At 50.5% G+C, this 23,709-nt stretch overlaps 2 protein-coding genes and 1 long non-coding RNA gene across 4 annotated transcripts; 2 read left to right on the top strand and 1 right to left on the bottom strand.

The window, feature by feature from the left end:
- Window positions 1-634: 634 nt before the first annotated feature.
- KLK13 (kallikrein related peptidase 13) lies at window positions 635-10,040 on the top strand. The gene is made up of 6 exons (XM_043899953.1): window positions 635-752; window positions 1,321-1,407; window positions 4,914-5,103; window positions 5,410-5,678; window positions 7,147-7,283; window positions 8,957-10,040. The coding sequence occupies exons 2-6, from the start codon at window positions 1,356-1,358 to the stop codon at window positions 9,143-9,145; spliced, it is 837 nt and encodes a 278-aa protein (XP_043755888.1). The 5' UTR covers window positions 635-752; window positions 1,321-1,355; the 3' UTR covers window positions 9,146-10,040.
- Window positions 10,041-14,467: 4,427 nt separating this feature from the next.
- LOC122692410 lies at window positions 14,468-22,430 on the bottom strand. Its single transcript, XR_006340644.1, has 2 exons — window positions 22,268-22,430; window positions 14,468-14,774 (listed from the first exon to the last, which is right to left on the bottom strand). It is a non-coding gene; the product is annotated as an uncharacterized LOC122692410 (long non-coding RNA).
- KLK12 (kallikrein related peptidase 12) lies at window positions 15,252-23,339 on the top strand. Of its 2 annotated transcripts, none has more exons than XM_043899954.1 (6): window positions 15,252-15,350; window positions 19,050-19,105; window positions 19,698-19,857; window positions 20,688-20,947; window positions 21,831-21,964; window positions 22,969-23,339. In XM_043899954.1, the coding sequence occupies exons 1-6, from the start codon at window positions 15,301-15,303 to the stop codon at window positions 23,122-23,124; spliced, it is 816 nt and encodes a 271-aa protein (XP_043755889.1). In that variant the 5' UTR covers window positions 15,252-15,300; the 3' UTR covers window positions 23,125-23,339. The 2 variants fall into 2 exon arrangements, with proteins under 2 accessions (XP_043755889.1, XP_043755890.1); XM_043899955.1 differs by lacking the exon at window positions 15,252-15,350 and adding an exon at window positions 18,664-18,878.
- Window positions 23,340-23,709: the final 370 nt, after the last annotated feature.

Here is a 23,709-nt window from a genome sequence, read left to right as displayed (position 1 = left end):
ATTTGGAGAGAGGGGCAGGGTAGGGTAAATTTCGGCATCCCTGTGTTTTCCAGAAGAAAAGAGGCTGGAGATGGAGTTGGAGCTGGAGATGAGGCTGAGAACTGGAACTTAGACATGTTGAGTTTGACATGGAGAATTAAACTCGAGAATGGCTGTGGACGGGAATGGGTCTGAGGGACCGGCTGATGTTAAGTGTGGAGAATGGTCAAAATTAGGTAGGGAGGTGGGAAGAGGATGGAAAATGGCTAGGAACTGATGTATATTAAGAATATGGGTAGGGTTGGGTGGGAGGGACCTCCTTGGTGGTCCAGTGGCACAGAGGAACCCAGGTTACAGTCCATGGGATCACAAAGAGTCAGACAAAGTTGGAGGGGAGATAAGAAAGTGGGATGGAAAAATGGGTTGATGTTAGAGAGGACCCCCGGGGGATTTAAGGTGGACCTGGGGGAGGAACTGGGCTCTTCCCTTCCCTCGCAGATGGGTCCTGCTGCCTGAAAGTTCACAGTGGGTTCAACTTGGGCGGAACCAGATCTGGGTCCTAGCTTGTCCTGGGAGCTCCGCCCCGCTGAGAAGGGCCAAGCCCAGGCTGGGGGTGCCGGCGACAGACTGCTGAGCCATTGGGGGTGGAGAAGGGAAGGCCAGCAACAGGGAAACGCTGAAGGCGCTGGGGGAGGGAATTCAGGGGTTAAAAGCCATGGGTCGAGGCTGAAGTTGGAGGCAGCTGGCAGCAGAAGTCACCCGGGCCGACCCAGGTAGGGTCCGCCTAAGGCAGGGGCAGGAGCACTGGGAGGGAGGAGGGTCGGAGAGAGCGGGAGACAGCTGAGTCAGGCAGAGGGAGACAGAGGCCAGAGGCAAGGTTCCAGACAGAAATCTGCAGAGGTTTGAGAGGTGAAGCAGCGGAAAGATAAGATGCTCAGTTTTAGACCAGGCATCGGAGAGGGCAGAAGGCGCCTGCAGAGGGTAGAGAGGGGCAGGAGAGTGCACCAAGGACCCAGCTGGCTGGAGGGCTGGGGTGGAGGGACGGGCCACCCAGGGTGAAGGGCAGCGAAAGAGCTGCAGCCCCGGGGAGGGATGTGCAAGCTGCCCCTCCCATCGCCTTAGCGGGACCCCCACCCCCACCCCTCCACACACACACCAAGAATGGAACTGGGAGATGGGGGGATCGGTGCAGATTCCAGGGTCAAGGTTTTCAGAGTAAAGGAGAGGACACTCAAGACTGGGAAGCCCGCAGAGCAGAGCGGGCAGGGAGTATCCAGAGGGTAGGGAGTATCCAGAGATGGGGGGGTTCTGGCCCGCTCTTACCCACTTTCAACTTCTCAGGCCCCGCCCTCCCTGCCCCCCACCACAAAGTCACCATGTGGCCCCTGGCCGCCGCGATCTCTTTCCTGTCAGTGGCCTGGTCAGGAGGTAAGAATGCAATGCGCGGGGGCGGAGGCGGGGTGGCCGCTGCAAACAGAGGTAGGAGGTGGGAGGGGCGGGGAGCCGCAGGCTCCGCCCCCAGCCCCCTGCGGGGAGGCGGGTCCCTAGGGCGTGCTTCCCGCGTGTCCCTGCGTGACCTGGTGACCCAGCTGGGGTCAGTCCATGCTCCCCACCCACCCCAGACCTCTCCCTGGGGTATCCCGGTTCAGATGGGCTTGCCCTATTGTTAAGCCTTCCAGACCTTGCACACCAGCCCTCTTACTGACTGTCCTACTCTGTACCGGAAAGTCCACCCCCAAGACCTTCCCAAGTTCAAGAGTTAGAAGAGAAAGACAGGGATGCAAATCCCGACGCTGCCTCACTGAGCCAGTAACTTAGCTTCTTTCTTTGATCTGTAACATGGAAACATTACCACAAAGGGTGGCTGCGAATATTGGAAGATAGAAGGGACTGGGAAGTTAGTCGTTATTACTGCTTTATTGGCTTCCGGGTGGCCCTCGTGGTAAAGAATTCCTTCACCTGCCAATGCAGGAGACACAGGGGGTCCATCCCTTGGTGGGGAAGATCCCCTGGAGAAGGGCATGGCAACCCACTCCAGTGTTCTTGCCTGGAGAATCCTCATGGACAGAGCGGCCTGGCGGGCTACAGTCCCTGGGGTCATGGTGGGATGAGTGAGTGAGCATGGGTGTGAGTGCACAAACACACACAAACTGCTTTATTGGTAGTATTCTGTGTAGTCTCAGGCCCTTCCAGAACCTTCTAGATTGTTCTTTCGCCCTTGATAATCATTACAATGTTATTTGCTCAGTCATGTCCAACTCTCTGCAACCTCATGGACTGTAGCCTGCCAGGCTCCTCTGCCCATGGGATTTCTCCAGGCAAGAATACTGGAGTGGGTTACCATTCCCTTCTCCAGGGGACCTTCCTGACCCAGGGATCTAACCGACGTCTCCTGCATCTTCTAATGGACAGGCAGATTCTTTCCTATCTAAGTCACCAGGGAGGAGACCCCCAACCTTGGTTCCATGAAGAGCTGGTCCCCAGAGATTCCTCTTCCTCACATTTGAGTGAAGAAACCGCATTCATCCCTTCATTCAACAGACAGCCGAGCAGCAGGCACTGTGCTGGGTGCGGTACACATAGACACAGTTCCTGTGCTCAGCACCCAGAGCCTAGAGGGGATGCTTGCCATTCAGACAGTTCCCCTAATGGTTGGTTAGAACTGTGATGCAAGGTGATGGCTTCAAGGAGCCAACCTGGAAGCCCAGAGATGTAATGGCAGTTCCTGGCCCAGAACCGGGGCCCCCAAAGGACTTGATGCCTGAGCTGGGACCCAAAGAAGGGGGCTTTTCAGGCACCCATCACCACTCTTGGGCTGAAGGCAGGGTAGCTTCTCTCTTGGGGTGACACTCCTAGGACTCCCGTATCCCCTCCTGGGTGCCACGCCCCAGAGCTAGGAGCTCCGCAGGCAGGTCTTACGGAGCCCTTAGCAGCCTGGTGAGGTAGGTGCACTATGATTACTCCAGTTTCACAGCTGAAAAGCCCAAGACGCTCAGACAGCAGGGTCCTGCCCCAAAGTCACCAGCAGTGCCTGAGTCAGGACCTTAATCCATGTCGCCCGCCCTGGCCTCCACACCCTGGACTTTATGCTCTGGCAAACCATCTCTGGAGCAGAGAATGGCAACCCCTGCCAGGATGCTTGCCTAGAGAATCCCATGGACACAGGAGCCTGTCGAGCTACCGTCCACGGGGTCGCAAAAGAGTTGGACACGACTAAAGGGACTTAGCACAAACCATCTTTACTATTTTCAACCTAATGGTCTTCATAGAGACAACTTTTTTTTTCTTAGAGCATATTTGAAGTTACTATCACTATTCTAAGTGGAAAACAGCATCTTTTGCTATAAATGAAGGTAAAGGAAAAGGGCAACAGAAGATGAGATGTTTGGATGGCATCGCTGACTCAGTGAACACGAATCTGAGCAAACTCCGGGAGATAGTGAAAGACAGGGAAGCCTGGCGTGCTGCAGTCCATGGGGTCACAAAGAGTCAGACGGGGCCTAGAGACTGAAGGACAACAATGGAAAAAAAATCAGTTCCGCACAATGAACAAAAATAGTATTTATTGAATTGGACCAATATTGTTTTCGATTATAATATTTATTGAATTGCCTGTTGATGGATAGGCAGTTTACCTTTTTGACCCCCCTCAATGATAGGCAATTTCCCTTTCTGACCTCCCCCATAATAGGAAAGGCAGCTGATTCTACTTAATTTGGGGGTTGCCAGCTGAAGGCAACCTTCCGCTTCCTCCTGGTTTGAAAAGGTGAGCTCAGCAAGACAAGAGAGATGTTAAAAGGCTATGAGCACCATCATGAAAACTTTCTCCTGGCAAAATCAGGTTTGAAAGAGAAGTGATGATGACTCAGTTTCTGAGGGTGCAATTAATAGCACTCCCCGCTTCCTGAGTGCTTGCTCCACAACAGGTCCTGTGTGTGTCTTGAATGTAGGATCTTATGGAACCTACGACTGTCTGACGAGATACGATCTATAACTTCCCCTCCTTTACAGGAGAGAAAGCTGAGACTTGTACCCAGCCAGGAAGTGGCACATTCAGGATTAGACGTCTTTTTTTTTTTTTTTAATTTCTTAGCTTATTGTACTTGTTTTGACTGCACCGGGTCTTGGTTGGTGCACTGGGGCTTTCCCCAGCAGTGGCGAGCAGCGGCTATGTTTCCTTGTGGTGCTCAGCCTTCTCCATGTGGTGGCTGCTCTTGTTGCAGGGACTCTAGAGCATGCGGGCTTCAGTGGTTGCAATGCACAGGCTTAGTTACCCCTCAGCATGTGGGATCTTCCGGGACCGGGGATCGAACCTGTGTCCCCTGTGTTGACACGTGGATTCTTAACAGCTGGACGACCAGGGAAGCCCCAGGGTTAGACCTTCATTGTCTCTGTGTGGACTGCTGTGCTTCCAACCTGGGTCTCCTGCATTGCAGGCAGATTCTTTACCATCTGGGCCACCAGGAGAGTTCCCTTCACAAAGGTTATGAATGGTATTTAAGGCCATGAAGGCACTCAGTAAAAGTGTTTAGAAAGGATGGAGGAATGGATGGATGGATACTGCTTAAGGAGATAGGTAGGGTAGGCTCACCTCTACTCCTGGAAATCATCTCTATGGTGGACCAAGAGAGAAAATTCAGGTGGGAAGAAGTCAGGCTTCTGCTTATGTATCAGAAGCTTCCTCATTCCCCAAACCCTTCTTTTAACCTCCAGTGGAGGGTTTGGCGCTTCTTGAAAAAAGGGACATCAACCTCTTCGCCCTGGCTCATCTCCACTACATAGAAAATGGCAACTCCCAGAGACGGACAAATGAATCATCAGCTCCTGGCCACCCAGAGCAAAATTTTGACTCGCTCCCCAAGCCCAAGAACCATAACACCCAGCCTCCTTTCCCTGTGAGCCCCAATTCTCTAACATGTTCTCCCCTCCACCAGGCATCTCTCGGGAGCACCCCAAGATTCTCAACGGCACCAATGGGACCAACGGTTTCCTTCCTGGTGGCTACACCTGTATCCCCCACTCTCAGCCCTGGCAGGCAGCCCTACAGGTGCAAGGGCGGCTGCTCTGCGGGGGAGTCCTGGTGCACCCCAGATGGGTCCTCACCGCAGCACACTGTCTAAAGGAGTATGTGGGGCCCGGGGGAGCAAGGGGTGGGGTGAGACTGTGAGTGGGGTGGTGCGTGGGCAGAGCTGAATTTGAGGATGAGGTTGGAGTTGGGTTGTGATGGGCATGGGGTAAGCTCGAGGCTTGGTGGAGATGTGGGGGTGTGGAAAGGGGATCCCAGCAGAGGCTTTGGAGGGAACTGGAGTCGAGGGTGTGGAAGCAGACATCTTTGGAAATAAGGCCGCGGGCCGGGGAAGGGTGAGACTGGGGACGTGACTGGAGACAAGCTCCTGGACCCCTCTGACCACCTGCTTCTTGCACCCGCAGAGGGTACAGAGTGTACCTGGGCAAGCACGTCCTGGCACGCGTGGAGGCTGGCGAGCAGGTGAGGGAGGTGGCCCGAGCTATTCCCCACCCTCGGTACCAGAGCAGCCCCACCCACCTGAACCATGACCACGACATCATGCTTCTGGAGCTGAAGTCCGCCGTGCAGCTCACCAGGCACATCCAGACCCTGCCGCTTTCCCGGCAGCGCTGCCTGCCGCCCGGCACCTGCTGCCGCGTGTCTGGCTGGGGTACCACCACCAGCCCCCAGGGTACGCGCCCGCACGGCGGCCAGGGAGACGCGGGCGAGACGGGAGGGCCGGTTGGAGCAGGGGTCTTTACAGACAGAACTAGGTTTACTAGACGTGGGATGAGTCATGAACCACATAGTGATATAGAAAGGTATATCCATCCTTCATGTAAATATAGAAGTGTAAATACGTAAAAGTATAAATATGAAGTTATATAATGTTACATATAATGTATAGTTTTATATATCCTTTACAGAATATATAAAAGTAGCATATATAAATATATATAAACATAAATGTATATTTATAAAGAATATGCAAATGTGTGAATATATATCAAGTTATATTTATATTCTATATTTATAAAGAATATGTAAATATAATTGTATATATAAGGTTATATTTATATTCTATATAAAGAATACTTAAATATATGTAAAGTTATATTTATAAAGTATGTATAAATATAAATGTATAAGTATATATAGTTATATTTATAGTCCATATTTATAAAGAATACATAAATCTAAATGTATGAATATATATAGCTATATATAATATGTCATATCATGTAAATGATCAGTTATATTTCCTTTATAGAAATATGCATAAATTTATGAATACAGAGCTATAATTACATATGTTATATACCATATATAAAATTGTTTCCTTTATATAAATATATATAAACTTATAAGTATATAAAAGTATATAATATATAGTATATGTACATATTATATTTATATGGATATACATAGTAAAACATCTGTATATAAATATGTAAATTATAGAAATTAGATTTATTTCCTAAGCTATAAATGATATATTTATTTAAATACATTGTATACACATAGCATATATTATGCATAAATATGTATTTAAAAATATATGTATCATTTATAATTTAGAAACTAAATTTAATATATTGGTTATTAAGTATAATGAAGTATGAATAAATACATCTGTTGGATATAAATACATATGTATATGACTGTAAGTTGAGCTCCACAGCAGCAAGAGCCTTCTGCACTCCTCAGCGTCCCTGGCTCTCCCTAGCCTCGTTTCCGTCCCTTCTTTCCCAGTGTGCCCCAGCCCTCTTCCGGCCTCTCTCTCCCGCTCTCCCGCCTCTCTTTCCGTCTCTCCTCTTCCTTGTCTCTTTCCCATCTCCAGTTCTCTGTCAGCACCTCTGCCTTCCTGTCTCTCCCACTACCTTCCCACTACCTCCCCACTTATATCTCTTACGGAGATATATTTATTTACCCCTGTACCACTCCTCTCCATCTTTCTACTTCTCATCCTTTCTTCCAGCTCTCCCCCACCTTCTCTCCACATTTCTGTCTTCCATCACTTTACCCAAATACATATCCCATCTCTTCTCCCATTTTTGTCTTCCCATCGTTATTCTCTACAAACTTGCTGCCCATCCAGATTCCACCCTATAACCTGTCCAGAACAGACATCCTTAGACCTTCCTCTCTCTCCTCCTCAGTGAGTTACCCCCAAACCCTCCAATGTGCCAACATCGAGCTTCGCTCAGATGAGGAGTGTCGTCAAGTCTACCCGGGGAAGATCACACCCAACATGCTCTGTGCCGGCACAAAAGAGGGTGGCAATGACTCTTGTGAGGTGAGGCCAAGGGGGTGGTGGGTTGCCACAAGCCAGCAGGTGGGGACAGATGCTTGGGGGGAAGGATTTGCTTCCAGCCTTGGGCAAACCAGTCTTTGCAAGGTGAGCTGTCTCTTAGCATAGAGTGAGTGAGTGTGAGTGAAAGTCACTCAGTCGTGTCCGACTCTTTGCGACCCCATGGACTATACAGTCTACGGAATTCTCCAGGCCAGAATACTGGAGTGGGTAGCCTTTCCCTTCTCCAGGAGATCTTCCCAACCCAGGGATCGAACCCAGGTCTCCCACATTGCAGGCAGATTCTTTACCAGCTGAGCCACAAGGGGGTCAGGATAAAAAGAGGGTACCCATGGCTGGCAAACAGAATTCATCTTAAGCTTGGGCTTTGACAGTGGCTACCCATATCCCTGTATTGAGATATATCAATGTTGGGACTCCTTTGGTTGAGAGTGACGGAAACCTAGCACAAACCAGCTTAAGCAAAACCCTGGCTTTTGTGACTGAGAAGTCCAGGATGTCTTGTTTCAGGCATGGGTGGATCCAGGTGCCCACATGATGTTTAAGAGTCTATCTCTCTTTAACATTCAACTCTTCTGTTTTGGTTTCATTCTCAGTTAAACTTTCCCCATGCCATAGCATGTTGGCCCCAGCAGCTTTGGTCTTAAATCTTACCCTGTAAGGAACCATCTTTGATCTCTTTTCCAGCTGTGTACATAAACACTGAGCATGATTCTCTCACTAGGCTGACATAGGATATCTGACCATTGAACAACACGGGTTGGGATTGCATGGGTTCACTTATACATGGAGTTTATTGCAATAGTAAGCACTACAGCAAATACACGATTCAAGGCTGATTGAATCTGCAGGTGCAGAACCTCAGACACCAAGGAATAGTGGGCTAATTACAAGTTATAGGGGGAGTTTTACTGTGCACAGAGTCCGTGCCCTTAACCCTTGTGCCATCCAAGGGTCAGCTGTATTGTGTCCTGGGCCAGAGCTGTGGGGTTCTCTGATGGGCCAAGTCTGAGTCGTGTGACTAGCTGTGGGGGCAGACAGAGGCATGGACAAGTTGTATGGATTGGGAGTAGGAAAGAAGGCATTCTCCAAATGAAAAAATCAGGAGGCTGTCATCAAAATAAGGAGAAATGGGTACTACAGAGGCAAAACAAAATAAAAAAAAATTAACCCTATGCCCAAGAGAGGGGGGCTTCTTAAGATTGAGTTTTGGTTTCATGGGAAAGGGTATGATAATGAACTAGTAATATGAGCCTTATCAATCTGTAAAGTCTGCCCTGGGCCCAGAGGGAGAAGAGGCATTTCGGGTGTATTGCATACCCTACCAGGAATACGGCTGGATTAACTCAATAGTAAGATAATACCAAGGAACCGTAAAGCCGAAGCAGGGTTGAGAGGTGGAGCAGGGTAGAAGGTGAGATTTGGGCCTGAGAACCAAGAACAGGGGTGTGAGGTAAGCCACCACCGTTTTAATGGAACTGAAGAACAGAAAACCAGGGAGAGACACAGAAATGTCTGTCTGTCTGTCTGTGTTTGTCCACTTATCTCTGTTTCTCTCTCTCACCCTCTCTCCGTATCCCTGTCTCCCTCTATCTCTGCCTCTGTGTGTGTCTCTGCCTTGGTTTAGGACACCCTGCCTCTCTCTCTCTCCCACTTAGGGTGACTCCGGGGGTCCCCTGGTCTGTAACGGAACACTTCATGGCATCATCTCCTGGGGAGACTTCCCATGTGGGCAGCCCAACCGGCCTGGTGTCTACACCCGAGTTTCTCAGTATGTTCCATGGATCCAAGAAACAATCCGGAAACGGAAAGCTCGGCAGCAGGAATGGACGAAGGGCCTGCAATAAAAGTCGGGCTGGCTTTCCTGCTGCCTGACTCGGTTTGCCCAGCTCTTCTCTGTCCCTCCCAAAGTGTTCCACTTGCACTAGCAACCCATGTTCTCCAAACTTCTGATCCCAGCTGACACTGCATGTTTCAGAAGCATTCAGTCATTTTCAGCATCACGCTCTCTCAGACGTTGCATCACTGAAACATCCCAGTCCCCTGGACGTGCAAATGAAGACAATGTGCCGGATCTCCCAACTGTTTCAACATAAACCTAGATCATCGTCTGAATGTGCAATCTGTGGAACACTTGAATGCCTCTGTCTGCCCATCTCAACGATATTCTGTGATCTCATCCATGTGATCTCATCCAACAATCTCATCCATGTTCTATGAACAGAACTTCCTTGACAACATCCTATACCCCTTCAAGTATTTATTCACTGCCAATATTATAGATCCTTCTATGTTTTGTACTTAAGAGGGTTCTAGACTCCCAAGACATTTCTTCCTATATTCTCTTGTCTGCAGCATCTTCTGCCCTGACAACATTATGTGCACCTCTGATTCGTCACAGCTAACATTGGAGCCACATGCTGGTTCATTCATTCAAACGAACCTGGGGAAATTCTGGAGACATTTCTGGGTCTCCCCAATTGTCCCATTCCTACCTACATTCCATTTCTGCCAGTATTCCCTGTCTCTGAACGCCCATGCCCATTCAATATCAACAGCGCTCTAAACTCTAGGGTGCTGGGGTTGACTGCTCCAAGCGGCCTCCATGCTCTTTTGCTGGTGTTGTTGTTCACTTGCTAAGTCATGTCCGACTCTTTATGACCCCATGGACCGCAGCACACTAGATTCCTCTGTCCTTCACTGTCTCCCAGAATTTGCTTAGATTCATGTCCATTGAGTCAGTGATGCTATCCAACCATCTCATCCTCTGCCTGCCCCCTTCTCCTCTTGCCTTCAATCTTTCCCAACATCAGGGTCTTTTCCAATGAATCGGGCTCTTCGCATCAGGTGGCCAGAGTCCTGGAGCTTCAGCTTCAGCATCAGTCCTTCTGGTGAATATGCAGGGTTGATTTCCTTGAGGATCGACTGATTCAGTCTCCTGGCAGCTACTGTCCACCAGATCTTCTGTTCTGTTACCCACAATTCTTGTTCAGTACCCCGTGCTGTTACATCTTTGTCTATGACCCTCAAGTGCAGTGGTTAAATGCCTAAGTGGAAAGTATAACAAAAGCAAAGACCATGAGGCAGGAGCCTGCCTGGTGTATTAGATTAGAGAAGAAGGTGCAAAGGTTGGTGTGGAATGACTGCGATGGCCCAGGTGAGAGGTGATGGTGCTTGGACCAGAATGATATCCTCGGAGGAGTTCAGAGGTCAGATATTAGATCTGTTTGAAGGGATTGTTACAGTGTCTGTTGATTTCAGCCAGAGAATGTGAGAAAAAGAGGAGGATCGAGGGGGCTGGAGGGATAAATTAGGAGCTTGGGATTGACGTAAACACACTACTCTATATAAAGTAGATAATCAACAAGGACCTACTGTATAGCACAGGGAAGTCCACTCAGTAGTCTGTAATGACCTATATGGGAAAAGAATCTGAAAAAGAATGGATCTATGTATATGTTTAACTGAATCACTTTGCTGTACCCCAGAAACTATCTCAACATTGTAAATCAACTATACTCCAACATAAAATAAAATATTTTTAATGTTCAACATTAAAAAAAAAAGAGGAGGGTCAAGGGTGACTCCAAGACTCTGGCCGGAGCAAGCAGCAGGATGGAGCCGCCGTTTACTAAAACGGGAGGAAGCTGAAGGAACAGTTTTTCAGGGAAAGGCCAGGAGTTTTGGTTTCAAACTGTGTATCGGATAAGCAACCAGCCATAAACTCTGCCCTCGGCGGTTTCACAGGAAATAAACAACACAAACTAACTAACTGCAAATCGTGATTGTTGTTCAGTCACTCAGTCGTGTCCGACGCTTTGTGACCCCATGGACTGTAGCCAGAGGCTCCTGTGTCCATGGAATTTCCCAGGCAAGAATTGGAGTGGGTTGCTATTTCCTTTTCCAGGAAATCTTCCTGACCCAGGGATCGAACCCATGGCTGCTGTGTCTTCGCATTGGCAGGCAGATTCTTTACCATTGAGCCATGGGGGGAAGCCCGCACTAGCAAGGATACACAATAATAAAAGTGATCATAGAGGATATGGAGTGACAGAAACACTAGCAAAAGATACACTATAATAAAGGTAGCAGCAGAAGGAAGTGAGGGCGAAAGGAAATAAAGAAGGAAAACAAAAGTAGAGGCTTGTACCGATCATGAACAATAATGTGCCACCAACGAGTTCACTTCTCCCTATCTGAGGATGAAGAACCATCTCAGTGTATTAATAAAGGTAAAGAGAACGTCACCTACTTTAGAGGACTCTTGAGAGGATTGATTTCATGCATGGAAGCACTCGAAAGAACAGCCAGTACTGAGTGAAGCTCCCTAAGTGGCAGCTGTCACGAGTATTATTGTTCTTATTATTGATGTCATTGTTATGGTGCCGTGTCTCCAAGGCTCCAGCCCTGTGCAGGTTGCCTTGGGTGGCAGCTGGGGATCTGAAACCAGGAGGCGGCTGCCCAATCCTTCCTGCAGAACAGAAAATAATGACATACCTGAGCAGGAGGATCTGACTGCCAACAGGACTTTAATTCAAGAAGGCCAGCCAGGTGGCAGGCTGTTCAGACCACCTGCCTCCCTTGCCTCTCCCCGGGACTTTGTAACCACTTGCCCGCCTCTTCCTGTTTTGCCCCAGGGGGATTTTTTTTTTAATAACAATGAGATCCTGTGCAAGAAAGAATTTGGAGGCAGTTGGAGGAAGAGAGGAGGTGAAACAATGGGTGGTGGGGAAGGGGGAGACCAAAGCAAAAAGAGAACCACACTTCCTATCATCAGTCCAGTGGATAATGCCATTTCATGTCTTTCTCTTGAGGCCCCAATTGGGGAACTATCAGCTCCCCTGTTTTACAGCCACGTGGACCTAAAGACAATCCAGCAGTGAGTCGAATCCCTGCAGGCTGATGGAAACACCTTCCTGTATTTCTCCTCTGAGAACATCCCCAGGGACATTCTTTCCCACCCACCTCTGCCTCCCACCCCTGACCCCCACCCCCATCCCCGCAAGTCTGGAAGGATGCCAGTCCAAACCGAGCTGAGCCACTGTCCCATTTGCGAGGCCCTGTTTGGTTTCACTTTTTGCTAAATTAATTAATTAACTGTTTGGTTGTACTTGGTCTTCGTTGCTGCACGGGCTTGTCTCTAGCTGTGCTGAGTGGAGGGGGCTACTCTCTGGCTGTGGTGCACGGGCTTCTCCCTGCGGTGGCTTCTCTTGTCGTGGGCCACGGGTGCAAGGATGCACAGGCTTCAGGAGTTATGGTGCTCGGGCTTAGCTGCCCCGTCGCATGTGGGATCTTCCCAGACCGGGGATCGAACTCGTGTGCCCTGTGTTGGCAGGCAGATTCTGAACCACTGGACCACCAGGGAAGTCTATGTGAGGCCTTGTTTAAGGGACTAGGCTGGACTTACCAGGTGAATGGGAGCAATGGGCATATGAGCCCACAATTTCATGCTAACAAATTCAATGTTAAGATGAAAGAAGCAGACGGGTTGTGAGCGGATTGAAGAGGTTGGAAACTCAGGTCGGGCTTTTTGGAGGAAGGGATGCACGCATGCATGCTGAGTCACTTCAGTTGTGTCTGACTCGTTGCGACCCTGTGGACCGTAGTCCCCCAGGCTCCTCTGTCCCTGAGGATTCTCCAGGCAAGAATACTGGAGTGGGTTGCCATTCCCTCCACCAGGAGATCTTTCTGACCCAGGGATTGAACCTGAGTCTCTTACATCACCTGCATTGGCAGGCGGGGTTCTTTACCACTAGCACCACCTGGGAAGCCCAGGAGGAAGGGATAATGAAGAATAATGTAGTGACTCCCACAGAAATAGGATGGACTTCGTCATCCAAGGGTTGGTTCAGATGTCATGATTCATGATGCCACACATGCGACAAAGGGTCATTTCCACCTCTGAGGGGTGACCACTGTGAGTGGGAGCCTTGATAGGGCCACCACCTTGTCGACTGAAAAAAATGCACAACCTTAAAGCTGAGAATTATGTTTTATTTGACAGACATGCTGAGGACTTAAGCCCGGGAGACAGCCTCTCAGAGAGCTCCAGGGAACTTTCCAAGAAATAAGGGAGGAGCCAGGATACACAGGAGTCTTTGCAACAAAAACCAGGTAGTTGGAACATCAAGAGATGATTGTTAAATAAAGAAAACAAACATCTCCAGTTAGTGAATTTCGTGCTTTTCTGTGTATGTTGATGTTTAGTCACTAAGTTGTGTCCAATTCTTTGTGACCTTGTGGACTGCAGCACGGCAGGCTTCCCTTCCCTTCACTGTCCCCTGGAGTTTGCTCATACTTACGTCCATTGAGTCGGTGATGCTGTCCAACCATCTCGTCCTCTGCTGCCCCCTTCTCCTCCTGCCCCCAATCTTTCCCAGCATCAGGGTCTTTCTCAATGAATCGGCTTGTCACATCAGGTGGCCAAAGTACTGGAGCTTCAGCTTCAGCATCAGTCCTTCCAATGAATAGTCAGGGTTGATTTCCTTTAGGATTGACTGGTTTGATCTCCTTACTGTCCAAGGGACTCTCAAGAGTCTTCTCCAGTACCACAGTTCGAAAGCATCAACTTTTCACCACTCGGCCTCCTTCCCCTACCACTTGGGAGATTCCAAAAAATTTTAAAACATCTGTGACCAGAATCCAGGAGGAAAATCAAATGCATACCAGGGACCCACGGGAGGGGTGTGAGCTGGACCAGAGAAGGCTCTAGATGTAGAAAGATCCCTCTGGGGCTTTCTGAGTGGTGGACTAGGTGGGGAGGGGCAGTCAGAGGCTGAGAATCCAGGTAGATGACTTGGGTGAGGGTCTAGGAGGAGGGAACAAGGCCAGTTGGGGCCAAGTTAGGGCTTGAGAGAATCGGAGAAAAGAGGAACAGTGTGAGGAGGGGTAAGAAGGAGGACAGTGTCTGGATTCAGCCTAGTTAATCGGTGGGTGGCGGGGTCTCCTTGAGATAACCCAGGGGTAAGACACAGAGCTCCTGGGGGACACAGAGGGAGATGGGCTGTGGGTATGCCCAAGGGCGAAGGCTGCAGAGGGCCGGAGCTCAGGAGCCAGGTTTCAAAGACGCAGAGGAATAAGTGTTCAAAGCCATCTTGGGGAGGATGATGGCGCCAAAATCTTCCCTTTCTCTCCCCGCTGAAAAGACGAAAAGAAAAATACAGACAGAGTTCAGAGGGAATAGAAAGGTGGCTTTAATCCTCAGCTGCTGGAGGGGAGAACAAGTAGGCTTGTGCCTCAAGAACTGTGCCCTCCCACCTCCACCTTCCGTGAGGAATCTGGGGGATTCTGTAAGAGGAGGGCTCACAGTCAGGGGTAGGTGATGGGGACAAAGGTGGAAAGATCTTGTCTTCTTCCTCTTGTCTTGTTTCAAAAACCAGTCATCGGCTGGCATCAGGTAGCCCAGTAATCCGGTGGTGATTGGGTCTGGCAGTCCTGTAGCCCATGTCTTCTGTGTACTGTTCCCCAGTCTTCTTTCTGTAATGCAAAAAGAGAAAAACTGCTACAAGGGGTGGTCTGTGAAGAGAGTGAAAGAAAAGAAGCTGGGTTCCAGAGAGAAGAGCCTGGGCAGGGGACTGGGTGGATGGTGGAGCCAACCACAAAGGTGGAGAGTGTGGGGTCTGAGAACAGGTCGGTGGGGAGAGACGGCGAGGTAGGTTTAGATTGTCCAGAGGGCTGTCGGATGCTCAGGAATAAAGGTGGGGAGAGACCTGAGAACCAAGCTGCCCCAGGTGATGGGAGAAACTGTCAGCAGTACACACTCAGGTGCAGAGGACACGGCTTAGGACAGAGCCCTGGGAACACCCTTGTTTGTACTGACACTGATGGAGGAAAAAGGTCCTATTCATGAAGGAGGCTGGGAAGGAGAGTCAGGAGTAGGAGGGAAACCAGAAATGCATGGTGCCCCGGAAGGAAGCCGGCAGAGGAGGGCTGGCCGTGTTTTGAATGCTGCCCAAAGCTTGAGTAAGACGGGGACAGACAGGTGACCGTTGGATTGCTCAACATGGAAATCTCTGGAGACCCAAGAAAGACTGTGGCTGTGGGGTGCAAACAGTGAGTAGATCTCCATGGAGAAGTTCTGCTGGGAAGGATGGTAGAAAAACTGGGCAATGCCTGGGAGGGGGTGTGGGGCTGTGGGTTCTGATTAAACTCTGTGACCCCAGCATCACTCAGCAGAGGATCAGGTAAGTACACAGGGCAAGCGCAAAATGCCTGTTGAGTGAATGAATGAGACAGAAATAGAATGAGAGAGAGGTGTACAGATAAACTGAAGACTGCAGAAAGATTCTGTCATCTGTCAGCTTTGAAAGTCCCTTCTTTATAAAAAGAAATAAATGGATAGGGGCAATCTTACTCATGTCTGCATTTAGCATACATGTACCCCATCCATGATTTTTGAAAATTTTTTCTTTATTTTTGGCTGTGCTGGGTCTTTTTTGTTGCTGTGTGTGGGCTTTCTCTAGTTGCAGCAAGCCGGATTATACTCTCCAGTTGCAGAGCTCAGACTTCTCATTGTGAAGGCTTCTCTTGCTGCTGCAGAGCTTGGGTTCTTGGGCCCGCAGGCTTCAGTAGTCATGACACACAGGCTTGGCTGCCCCGAGACATGTGGGATCTTCCCGGACAAGGGATCAAACCCATGTCCCCTGGATTGGCAGACGGATTCTTAACTACTGGACCACCAGGGAAGTCCCCCTATCCATCTATTCTGTTTGTTTTTATTTTTATCTTGAAGTGTAATTTACATTGTTATGTTAGTTTCAAGTATACAGCAAAGTGATTCATATATATATATATATTCATATATACTTTTTCAGATTCTTTTTTCCATTATAGGTTGTTACAAGATACTAAGTATAGTTCCCTGGGCTATACAGTAGGTCCTTGTTTTTTCTTTTCTTCCTATTTTATATATAGTAGTGTGTTTTTATTAATCCCAAACTCCTAATTTATTTTCTCCCTTCCCAGTCATCTTTTGTTGCCTTGTTTGATGACCCCAAGAGGAAGTGGTGGGTAAACATTTACCTTCCTCCCAGACCCATTTTTCTGATGGACCAACAGAGGACAAGACAAGAGAGTGTCCCAATGCCCCCAGGGAGTCACGAGACGAACTGAGGTTTCAACCCAGTCTGTACTTTTCCAAAAGCTCACCCTCTTTCTTTGAGACCCACAGCAACACTTCTACATTCATCTATTCACACGTATATTCCTTCAGTTAGTCATTCTTTTGTTCATTCACATACTTGGAAAATGATTAACCATACAAGTTCTGGAGCCAGTCTGCCTGGCTTCTGACTCCAGTTTTGCCTCTTCTCAGCTATGTGACTGTGAGCAAGTGGCTTCATTCAGCTGTCTGTCAGCTTCCTCACCTATGATGGTCTCCGTGCTCGGGGATGTCACCCCCGTGTTGGGAGACCTGAGTTCTCCCTATAAATGGGCTTCATAGTGAGCTTATGATGATGCCCAAGAAGAAAGCACTAGGAACAAGGACTTGAGAGCTCTGGGGGGCTCCCTGGGAGAGGTGACAAAGGCTCTTGGTGCTTTTCTTGAAAGCAGGAGGTCTGTCCTCTTTGAGCTGCCAGCTATAGAAAGGAATTGGCTTTACGCAGAAGCCACAAGCTGTAAGTCTGCATGTCAAAGAGAACCACCAAGCGGTCACTCCCCATCCCCACTCCCTGCAGCCCCAGGCAACCATTAAACCACTTTCAGTCTCCATCAGTTTGCCTTTTCTGGGTATTTCATATAAATGAGATCATCGTATGGTTTGTGGTCCTTTGTGACTGACTTCTTTCACTCTCCACAGTGTTATCAAGGTTCACCCACGTATGATGGTGGTTTAGTCGCTTTGTTGTGTCCGACTCTTTGCAACCCCATGGACTGTAGCCCGCCAGCCTCCTCTGTCCATGGGATTTTCCAGGCAAGAATACTGGAGTGGGTTGCCATTTCCTTCTCCAGGGTATCTTTCCCCACCCAGGGATCTAACCTGGGTCTCCTGCATTGCAGGCAGATTCTTTACCAACTGAGCCACCAGGGAAGCCCTCCCCCATGTATAGTACATATCAGTACTTGTTCCTTTTATATTCATAGTTGAATGTACCCTATAGTGGGCTCCCCAAGTGGTGCTAACCAGCCTGCCAATGCAGGAGACGTAAGAGACACAGGTTCGATCCCTGGGTGGGGAAGATCCCCTGGAGGGAGACAGGGCAACCCACTCCAGTATTTTTGCCTGGAGAATCCCATGAACAGAGGAACCTGGTGGGCTATAGTCCATAGGGTCACTAAGAGTCATACATAATTGAAGTGACTTAACACCCACAAACCCCATAGTAGGGACAGACATTTTATTGGTCCATTCATCAGTGGATAGGCATCAGCTTAACAGGTAGAGGGTGTTCTTGGGGGTGATGAAAATATTCTGGAATTAGATGGTGGTGATGGTTGCAAAACATTCTGAGTACAGGAAAATTCACTGCATGGTAGACTTTAAACTGGCTCAAAGGCTGGATGTTTAAAAAATATTTATTTATTTATTTGGCTATATTGGATCTTAGTTCCAGCATGCAGGATGTTTCATAGCGGGCTTAGTTTTTCCGAAGATTGTGGAATCTCAGTTCCCTGACCAGGGATTGAACCCATGTGCCCTGCACTGGGGACTGGACCACCAGAGAAGTCCCCCAAAACTGGATTTTATGTCATGTGAATTTTACTTCAAAAAAAAAAAAAAAAGATGATGGCAGAAAGAATGAGAGAGAAGGACTCTGCCTTAAATCTCTTTCTCTCTCCCTCTGTTTCCTATTGCATTTCTTTCTCAGTGGAAGTCCCCATGCAAAACAATTTTCATGGAATTAGATAAATCAACCTGATATCACAAGACCTGTGCTCTGAAGGCAGGGAACAGAATTGTTTGCACACTTCCATTAGAACCAGACTTCCTTGGATCCCGGTTTGGAAATTCCTCTGTCTCACCTATTTTGAAACCTCTTCCCTTTCCACCTCTTCCTTCTCAGGCTCTCTCTGCCCTCGGTTTCCCCGACTCTCATTTCCACCCTCTCGCCCCTTCCCTGCACCTCTCGGGGGAACAGTCCCAGGGATCCACCACCCCAACCCTCCCTGAGGCTTGTCACTGGAGTCGGGATTAGAACTCGGCTCCCAGATGGCCATGAGTCATTGGCTGCTGGCTAGTCTGGAGAGGAGGGGAGAAGGAGAGGGGCTGGGTCTTCCCTCCGGAGTCATCCAGGCCCCTCCCCTCTCCATTTAACTGTAAATCTCAGTCAAGTGTTATTAGCCTACAAGAGTTTCCCCAGGATTAGAGGGAGCCCCACCCCATGACTTCCTTGTCCCCTTCCCCCAACCCGGAAAAATTGCATGGGCTGGGACAAAGAGAGTTAAAAGCTGTGTCAGCCGCTGGTCTGGGACAGACAGACAGAAGGAGGGGGACAGGTGGACAGCGAGAGCGTGGACGGGCAGGGTAGCCGGCAGATGAAAGGACAAGCCGGTGGGTGGGCAGACGAGATAGCAGAGAGAGAGAGACGGACAGGCTGATCGCAACAGACACCCGGAGGAACCGGCAGGCAGAGAGACCAGGTGAGGAGGAGGCAGGCAGACACCGGTGGGGGCGGGGTGACCCTTGGGGGGATGGGCACAGAGAAGGATGGGCGTGTGGACCGTCCCCTCCTCGTGGAGTTGCTGGTGCAAGGGATGGGAATGGGAGGGTCCACTTGCCATCTCTGAGATGCTGCATCTTGTACCCCCCAGAACCTGGAAGTGGGCCACCATGAGGGCCAGCCTCTTTTTGCTCCTGTGTTTCGTTGGTGAGTTTCCCAGAGGGAAGGTGGGTCCCTCCCTCATGAGAATGCCAAGCACTGAGGAGGGGAGGGCGGCGGGCTGACTCTACGCCTCCATTCATTTCCCTCTTCCGGGGTCATGTGCCTCTCTCTCTTCCTCTATCCTCCCATCCATCTCCCCTCTGTCTCCCCCTGTCACCACGCCTCCGTCCTTTCTCTCTCTGAATGTCTGTTTCTCTCTTGAAGCATCTCTCTCCTCTGTCTTCCTCTCTGTGTCTCTGGGTGTTTCCATGTGTCTCTCTCTGTATATCACCGGTCTGTCTTCCTGCCTTTGAGCCCCCTCCCCCACCGTCTCTGTTTCTTGTTTCTTTCTCTTGCCTTTTTCTTGCTCATTCTGTGTCCCTCTTTCTTTTCTTCTTTTTTAAAAAATGTATTTATTTGGCTGCATCAGATCTTAGCTGCAGCACGTGGGATCTTCGTGGTCATGCGGGATCCTTCATTGAGGCGCGCAGACTTTCTAGTTGTGGCGTGTGTGCACCAGAGCTCTGTACCCCTCTATCTGATCCACAATCTCTAAACCTCTGACCCCCATGTCTCTGCCCTGTGTCCCTGTCCTCAGGGTTCAGCCACGAGGCCAAAGAGAAGATCGTTAACGGCACCGAGTGCGTCCCTCACTCTCAGCCTTGGCAGGTGGGGCTGTTTGAGGGCACCCGTCTGCGCTGTGGGGGGGTCCTCATTGACCGCAGGTGGGTTCTCACGGCTGCTCACTGCAGCGGCAGGTAAGCCCCGACCTGGGAGCCTCCCTACTCAGGGTGGTCAAAGGGAGGGTGTGGGGAGGGGAGGGGCTCACAGGAGTAAGCAGATGGTCCTGCAACAAGAGAGCCTGAGGTTAGACAAGAAGTAGGACTTCCTCACAGTGGGCCTGGGGTGGACCTGGGGGGGGAGCTGTGGGGTGGAGAGCAGGGGTCTTGCAACCTGCCCACCCAGCCCCTACGTTCCCTCATGTCTCATTTCCTTCCCACATGGTGTGTGTCACCAGTCCAGCGTCCCCTGGCCGAGTCTGAGCCGTTGGGCCCATGTCTGACCCAAACTCTCTGTGCAACGTCAAAGGCTACATCTTGTACCTCTCTGGGCCTCACTGGTCCCATCTGTAAAATGAGGGGATTGGGCTTGATAAGTCTGATGCTCTCAGATATGGATGGAGAGACAGAGAGATGTGGGCACAGGGAGGGACACCAGCAAGACAAACAGAATCTACTCCTTATTTCCCCCTTTGTTGACAATGTTGATGACCCAGCCTTCTGCTGGGTGGTGGGAACGGGGCAGTGAACAGGACTCATGGATGTCCCTGCCCCATGGGCATCACCAGCTGAGAGAATCAGTCAGAAAGTGACACAGTGGCTTGGAGAGGGGAGACAGGACGGACGCTAGAGAAGCAGAGATGGCAATGGAAGTAGAGACCAAGAGATGGGAAGAGACAGACAGTGAGAGCAAGGGAATGAAGGAGTGAGAGGACAGCCATCAAGGTGTGGAGCGGTAGAGAGGGGCAGGCGGTCTGGGAGCCCCGGGACAGCCCACCCACCACCCACCACCCACCGTGCCCCTCTAGCAGGTACTGGGTGCGCCTGGGGGAACACAGCCTGAGCAAACTGGACTGGACGGAACAGATCCGACGCAGCGGCCTCTCGGTGACCCACCCCAGCTACCGAGGCAACCTGGGGAACCATGACAATGACCTCCGGCTTCTGCGACTGGGCACCCCTGTCCGGCTGACCGCCAGCGTCCAGCCCCTGCCCCTGCCCACGACCTGTGCAACAGCCGGCACCGAGTGCCACATCTCGGGCTGGGGCACCACCAACCACCCATGGAGTAAGGGGGTCCTGGGGCCAGAGGTCAGGAGGGACAGAGCTGGGGGTATAGGATGTGAGGTCAAGGGTCCTGCCTTCTCAGAGGAAGGATGGGTAAATGGCCCCCCATCTGGATCATGCCCTGGGGTCTGAGAATATGGTGCATCAAGGGCCTTGGGAGTCAAAGCGTTTCAGTGGTTGAATATGGAGTTGGAAGTCATGGGTCAGGGATGAGGTTAGAGGTCGGAGAGATGTCAAGGGTCATCAGGCTAGAGCAAAAGGCATAGATAATAGGCTCTTGGGGTCATGGACTGTGGCGTCAGTCACTGTGGAGTTGAGGTCATGGGACCCAGATGTTGGCCGCAATCTGAGGACGGAAACTGGGATTCCATCAAGCGTCACCGGTCTGGGACTGGAAGCCATAGGGTTTGGTGTGTGGAGCCAAGGGTTAGAGTCAGGGAGTCTGGGGTAAAGTAAACTAGAATCAGAGGCCACTTTGGAGTAGGAACGGTGGTTTAGAGGATGCAGAGCTGAGGTCAGAGGTTAAGTTGAAGACAAGGAAGATAAAGACAGAGAGAAGACATGAGGCCAAGGTGGGCTCAAAGGGTTATTTTAAAAGATTGAAGGTCAAAGGTCACAGTAGCTGGGATTGAAGGAGGTCAGGTCTGGAGTCACTGTATCTGAGTCATAGGCTAAAGGTCGGGGGGACTGGGCCAATGGATTGAAATCAAGAGCCACTATGTAATCAAATCATCATCTGAAATGTAAAGGCCCGAGGATTGTCTTGGAGGTCACAGGGAAGGGGTGGAGGATAAACTTGTATTGGGCTTCCATGTGGCCTCTTTGTGGGGGGCGGGATGAGGGAAGCACTGGGGGATCCTCCAGCACCCATCTTCCATCTCCAGGCCCGTTCCCAGACCGACTCCAGTGCCTCAGCCTCTCCATCGTCTCCAATGCCACCTGCCGAGCAGTGTTCCCCGGGAGAATCACAGACAACATGGTGTGTGCTGGCGGCGAAGCTGGGGAGGATGCCTGCCAGGTGAGCGACTTGCAGGGAACACCCAGGACGGGAGGGAGGGGAGGGAGAACGGGGTGGGGTGGGGGGAGCAGAAAGGGCAAGTCAGAGAGAGGAGACGGGGAGAGAGATGAGGTCAGAAAGAAGGAGAGGCACAGAAAGCGCCAGGGAGAGAGCCCAGGGAGTGGAGGACAGAGAGAGGGAGCGCAGGTACAGAGCAGGAGAGATTTGGGGTGGGGCACAAAAGGAGGGCGAGCAAAAGGTAGCGGGCATTCGGAGCTCAGGCAGGTGACCGCGTGTCTCTCCAGTCCTGAGTCTTCCCCATACCAGCCATCCTCCCGTTGGTGCTGGCCCAGGAGAGAGGGGCTGGAGGGCTCTCTCATCCTGTAATTCGGCTCCCTTGTCCTGTCGGTCCTCCAGCTTGAAGGCTCCCTACTGGCCAGGGGCCCAGCCAGAGTCCTGGAGAGGACTCTTGAGACGTCCAGTCCTCCTTCTCTACCATTGGTCACTGGCCTGCATGGAGTCCCGCCCCCCTCCACTGGGATTGGTCATTGATGCCTGTGCTCGCTTCCCTCATTGGTCAGAGCCCCAGCTATGGTTGGAGAGGACTCTTGAGATGTCCAGTCCTCCTTCTCTACCACTGGTCACTGGTACCAGTGTCCTCTTCCCTCATTGGTCAGGGCCCCAGCCCTTTTCCTGCCCTCCTCCACTGGGATTGGTCATTGGTGCCTGCACTCTCTTTCCTCATTGGTCAAGGCTCAGCTATCGTCTTTGAGAGAACCCTCTAACCTGGCGTAGAGGCTTGCCCTCCTTCCGTGGGATTGGCCCCTAAGGACAATGTGTTCTTCTCTGTTTAGTCACTGTTGTCCTCTGGGAACCTGGCTGTTCTTGTTTTCTCTGATGACAAGGCTTGGAGCCACCATCCTCAAGGCCCAAGAAATGGGTGAGGGGGCAGGAGACTGTGGAGAGGAAACTGGAACAGGGTTTCCCCATGTTCAGACCATGCTCCTTCGTCTCTTGTCTTCCAGGGTGACTCCGGGGGTCCCCTGGTGTGTGGAGGGGTCCTTCAGGGTCTGGTGTCCTGGGGATCCGTGGGGCCTTGCGGACAAGAAGGCATCCCAGGGGTCTACACCAATATTTGCAAATACGTGGACTGGATCCAGACGGTCATAGGGAGCAACTGACCTGCTCTCTGCATCGTCATACCTCAGCTTGGGGGCCACTGTGACCCGCAGAGCGCCAACACCGTCTCCGTCATCACCTCTAGCTCCCACTCTTCTTGAACTGGGGATCTTCTTCGCAGAGCTCCCAACTCCAGCCAGCCCTCCTAAGACCCACGGTTGAAGCAGAAGGAAGTGTGTGACTGGAATAAATAAACCTGGAGGAGGGGCTGTGTCTATTTGAATCCCTCTGCTGGTTGAGATTAGAGGGAGGGCTCATCAGTTACCCTACCCACAGGTGTGGAAATAAAGATGCGAGAGGGTAAGGGTTTTCCCTCAAGAGCCTCACATGAATGCACTAGAGAAAATTACATTAGAAATTAAGGCCATTTTTCTCCATCTGCCGCAACAGGAACTTATAAGTTTAGAGCTTATAAACTTTTCAAAGGGCCATGAAGGACCTGACATGGGGCGGTGCATGTGTGCGTGTGTGGCGGGGGCGGGGGGCGGGGGTGGTGGGGGACAGGGTTGTCAGCTCCAAAATACCAAATGAAAGCTGCAAGACCAAAATTCACTACCATTTAATTAAACGTCCATAAAACATAACAT

Source organism: Cervus elaphus, chromosome 4 (genome assembly GCF_910594005.1).
Source record: "Cervus elaphus chromosome 4, mCerEla1.1, whole genome shotgun sequence".
In the NCBI taxonomy this organism is placed as follows: domain Eukaryota; kingdom Metazoa; phylum Chordata; class Mammalia; order Artiodactyla; family Cervidae; genus Cervus; species Cervus elaphus.
The sequence above is the reverse complement of the archived record's forward strand: the minus strand, read 5'-3'. Positions and strand labels throughout refer to the sequence as shown.